Source organism: Balaenoptera physalus (assembly GCF_965194825.1).
Source record: "Balaenoptera physalus genome assembly, chromosome: 16".
NCBI classification, from domain to species: Eukaryota; Metazoa; Chordata; class Mammalia; order Artiodactyla; family Balaenopteridae; genus Balaenoptera; species Balaenoptera physalus.
The window spans coordinates 16,655,355-16,659,860 of record NC_138898.1 but is presented as its reverse complement, the minus strand read 5'-3'; the positions used below and the strand labels follow the sequence as shown (position 1 = coordinate 16,659,860).

General features: G+C 43.6%; 1 protein-coding gene across 1 annotated transcript; it reads right to left on the bottom strand.

Moving 5' to 3' along the window:
• Positions 1–503: 503 nt before the first annotated feature.
• On the bottom strand, positions 504–1,420 carry GTSF1L (gametocyte specific factor 1 like). The gene is given in 2 exon segments (XM_082430402.1): positions 504–653; positions 656–1,420. Coding segments are annotated over 2 exon segments (465 nt in total). The 5' UTR covers positions 1,088–1,420; the 3' UTR covers positions 504–620.
• Positions 1,421–4,506: the final 3,086 nt, after the last annotated feature.

Genomic DNA, 4,506 nt, shown 5'->3' with positions numbered 1-4,506 from the left:
TGCTGTCATGTTACCAAGGCAGAGCCGAATAGTTGTGACAGAGACCATATGGCTCTCAAAGCCTGAAATAGTTACTCTCTGGCCTTTTATAGAAAAAGTGTGCTCCTTTCTGAGTTAAACAACATGTCTTAGCCTTTCCACGTCTTACGGAAAGAGTGTCCTCACTCTTTTTCACGGCAGCATACTATTTCATTACATGCCGGCACCATACTTTATTTAATCAAATACTCCCAATGGATATTTAGATCAATTCTGACCTTTTGCTGCTACACATAATGCTGCCATGAGTACCCTTGTACTTACCTCATTGTCCACATGTGTGAATATATTAACAGGATGAATACCCAGAAGTAGAATTATTCCATCACGTTGATAATGTTTATAGCTATTGTCAAATTGCCCTCCAGGGAAGTTTACCAACTTACATTCTCTCACCAATGTTATGAAAGTCCCATTTTTTGTCAGCAGAGTGTTACTAAACCTATCTGTTAGGTAAAAACAAGCAAAAAAAAAAAAAGAAGCATCCCACTGTAGTTTACTTTGTATGCCTTTTATTCTGGTGAGTTGCATCTCCTTTCATGCATTTAAGAGGCCTGCATCTCCTTTCTGCGGCTGGCGGTTTACTCTCCTGGTCTGATGACCTTCTGGGGGGCGGGGTCAGGGATGGGGGGTGGTCCTCTCTCTCTGACTCTCTTGTGTCGCTTTCACAAGCAAGCTTTTGGGGATCAAAAGTCTTAAGGACAAACATGGGGTGGCAATTCGTGCTATCTACATTCCAGACATCGGGGTTGGGGAGCCAGGGGGACACTGGAGGGGTGTCTCCGTTCTGCTCTGAACTCGGAAGGCTGACCTTCAGAGGGCTCAAGCTGTCCTCTTCCTCCACTGTGCTTCTGTTGACACAGGCAGCCTCAGGCTCCTCCAGCTTTTTGATGGGGAGCACGTGGCAGGCGTTGTATTTGCAGCTGGCCATCTTTTTGGCCTTTTGGGGGTTCTTTCTCCTGCATGATGCCAGGTGGTACTGAAATCTTCTGAGTGGGATTCGGTGTTGAGGGTTGTAAGGGCAAACTTCTAAGGCTTCTGGCTCCATGGGAAATAGTTCTTGAAGCAGAGTAGTCCGATGCCCAGAGTCAGAATGAAACGTCCTTCGTGGAAAAGCACTTTGGTAAGAAGGATGGAGCAGTCCTCTGCCAGCGTTGGCCCTTGGAACTCTGTTGGCGCATGTCTGAACAACCTGTGCTCCCTGTTCTTTGGGACCACGAGCGGTGGGTTGGAAGAAGGACAAGGGGCTGTTAGGAGCAGCTGCACAGAGAACAGACAGTCATCAAACGGCCCATGAGACAGAAGGACTACACAAAGCAGATGCAAGAGCCCAAACCACAGCAGCCCCTCAGGGAGGTGAAGAAGGTACGTGGCAGCCCGCCCTTGCCGCTGACTCAAACTATGTGATGTCTCGGGGCGGTCATGGACAGTCACCATGGGCAGAGCGTGTGTCATCAGAAAAAGGCTGCTTGTTATCCATCGATTTCAAGGGACGAGGTGGGCTTGGGGAAAGCTGCCATTCAAAACTGTTGTCTTTTTTTAAAATTGAAGTACAGTTGATTTATAATATTGTGTTAGTTTCTGGTGTACAGCAAAGTGATTCAGATATATATATATATATATATATATGTGTGTGTGTATATATATATATATATATATATATATATATATATATATATACATACACACACACATATATATATTCTTTTCCATTATGGTTTATTACAGGATATTGAATATAGTTCCCTGTGCTATACAGTGAGACTTTGTTGTTTATCTATTTTATATATAATAGTTTGTATCTGCTAATCCCAAACTCCTAATTTATTATTTACCTGTCTTTAAACTTACACGTTTAATATAATTTCTGATATATTTGGGTTTAAATCTACCATCTTGTTTTGTGCTTCCTAGCCTACTCTTTGGCTCATTTTTTTCCTCCTTTCTTCCCTTATTTTAAATACACATTAAAAAAAACTTTCCATTTCTTTCACTACTTTGTAAGTTATGCATTGTAGAACTAATCGTTTTGTGGCTACGCTACAATGAAAACATTTATAGATAACCTATCAAGGCTTAAAGTTAATAAGTATTACCTTCTTCCTGGATAATACAGGGCTTTTTCTTCATTTACTTCCCTCCTGCCTTATTATGTTATTGTTCCCTGTATTTAAGCCTAATTTTAAAGGAAACTTCGCAAGATAGTATTGCTAGTTTGTTTACACTTGTGCTCACATTTACTTCTATCTGCTTTTGCATCTCAGACTGACCTTGTGGGATCACTTTGTTTCTGCTCAAAGTTTTCTTTTTTTAGAATTTCCTCTTGACAAACTCTTTTGATTTCGTTTGTCTGAAAGTGTCTTTATTTCACCCTCCTTCTTGGAAGTTATTTTTGCTGAGAGTAGTTGTGCTATTTTCTTTCTTCATGTTGAAGCAGAGACCAGTTTCTTTCTAACTTATATCCTGTGGTTGAGAATTCAGAATCCCACGGTTACCTCACATTTTTTGAAGTGAATCTATGTCTTTTCATAGGTCTGTTTCAAAGAACTTTTCTTTATCTTTGGTTTTCCTACAGTTTCACTATGATGTCGACCTGTGGATTTCTTTTTATTTATTCTTTCCTTTTATTTGTTGGTTGGACCTCAGGAATCTATGGATTAGTGTCTTTCATTCGTTTTGGAAAATGGTCAGGTATTGTCTCTTCAGTTATCGCTTCTACCTTATTCTTTTACTTCCACTGAAATGATAAATGCTCATTCTACTGACATTTCATTGTCCAAAGTGAGTTTCATGGCCACATCTAACTTCAGGGGTTGAGGAACTACAGGCCTGTCACATGCACAGAAGGAGGAGAATAGGAACTTTCACAAGAGTCCTAAGAATGTCCCCATTCTGTTCTTTTTGTCACCAGTATTTTTTTCCCTTTTCTCCACACATACAGAGCATGGCTTCTCCCCAAGAGGGAAAACCCAAAGTCCTAGCTCAGACTTGGTGAAAAACGCTCGACCAGTGCTCACTGGGGGCTTCCTGGGTTCCGGCCAGGACCTTACTCTGCACTGATGGGAATCCTAGTGTCTCCAACGAAGCTAAGCTGTCCCCTGTGAGGAATGAGAGACCTGCAGAGTCATGCTTGCTGTATCCCACCACCAACTTGAATGTCCTATACACAAGGATGGCTCCTGGTATACTTTGCTGAGAAGGAGTCCTTGGTAAATTGTAACTTCCACACCATTTACGTGACAGAGAGCCCATTTCCTCTAAGCCTGCAACCCAGTATTGAAGGAACTATTGGCCCTACTGGGAGCTAACAAGTGGTTCAGCATCTGCTCTGATGTGTCCCCAAAGCCCAGGATGGTGTTTGTTGATGATGTTGACAATGTTTTTTTTGTTCCCAGTCCCATAGCCTCTTTCATGCTCGCGACCAGGGGTGGCCCAGGCTCAAGTGATTCAAGCATCTGTAAGTCTGCTAATGGAGATGATAATGAAAGCATTTCTTCTGTCACTGAAATCCACATAATAAGGAACAGGGCATTAGCTGTTGTAGGTTTCTTTGTGGCCAAGCACCCATTAGCGGGGCAGGCTAACATTTAATCCATTGTGGAGAGAGGGAAGGCCTGGCTTGTTAATGTTTCTAACGGGCGTCTTGAATGGTCCTCCAGCCTGCAGCCTTCTCCAAGCATCTACTTCATGCCTGGGACCTGACAGGTCACTCACCATGGCAACAGGAGGGGAGAGAGGGATGCAGACACACCTATCCGGGCAGCAGTTCTCAGGCCTGTGCACGTCAGAGACCAATAATGCAAGCGAGGTCGGATCTGCTTTCTCTCCCTCCCTTCCCCCTCTGATCATCTTGAGAGACGCTGCCAACAGCTGGAAAAGCAGGCATGGAGAAGAGGTCATAGAACGTGCAGAAACAATGTTTCCTGAAAATGAAAAATTGTGTGTCTTGGCCAGCCAAGTCAGCAATTATCATTATGGGGTGGGATGGAGAACCAGAGTCGCTATGAATCCGAATCCTTCAGGCTTGGGGAGAATTCTTTGTTTGTTTGTTTGTTTGTTTATTTATTTTGGCTGTGCTGCACAGCATGCAGCGTCTGATTTCCCCGACCAGGGATCGAACACCTGCTCCTGCAGTGGGAGCACGGAGTCCTCCATTCCCTGGAGGGACCTCCAGGGAATTCCCTCAGAGAGACTTCTGATGACATTCAGGCCAGCTTCTCTCCCAGTGCCAGCATCCCCTCCCAGGCATCCCTGGAGGACGGTCATATAGTGATGGGGTGCTTCCTGCCCACCCCCCCGCCCCGAACTTTCCCTTGTTAGGTTTACACTATAGTGTGCAAGAGTCACACAATTATGTCTAAAGCAACAATCTACATACTTTAAAAGTACTTTATGGCTAAAAAATTCTAACCGTCATCTCAGCCTTCAGGGAGTCGTAATCTTTTTACAATAGTAACATCAAAGATC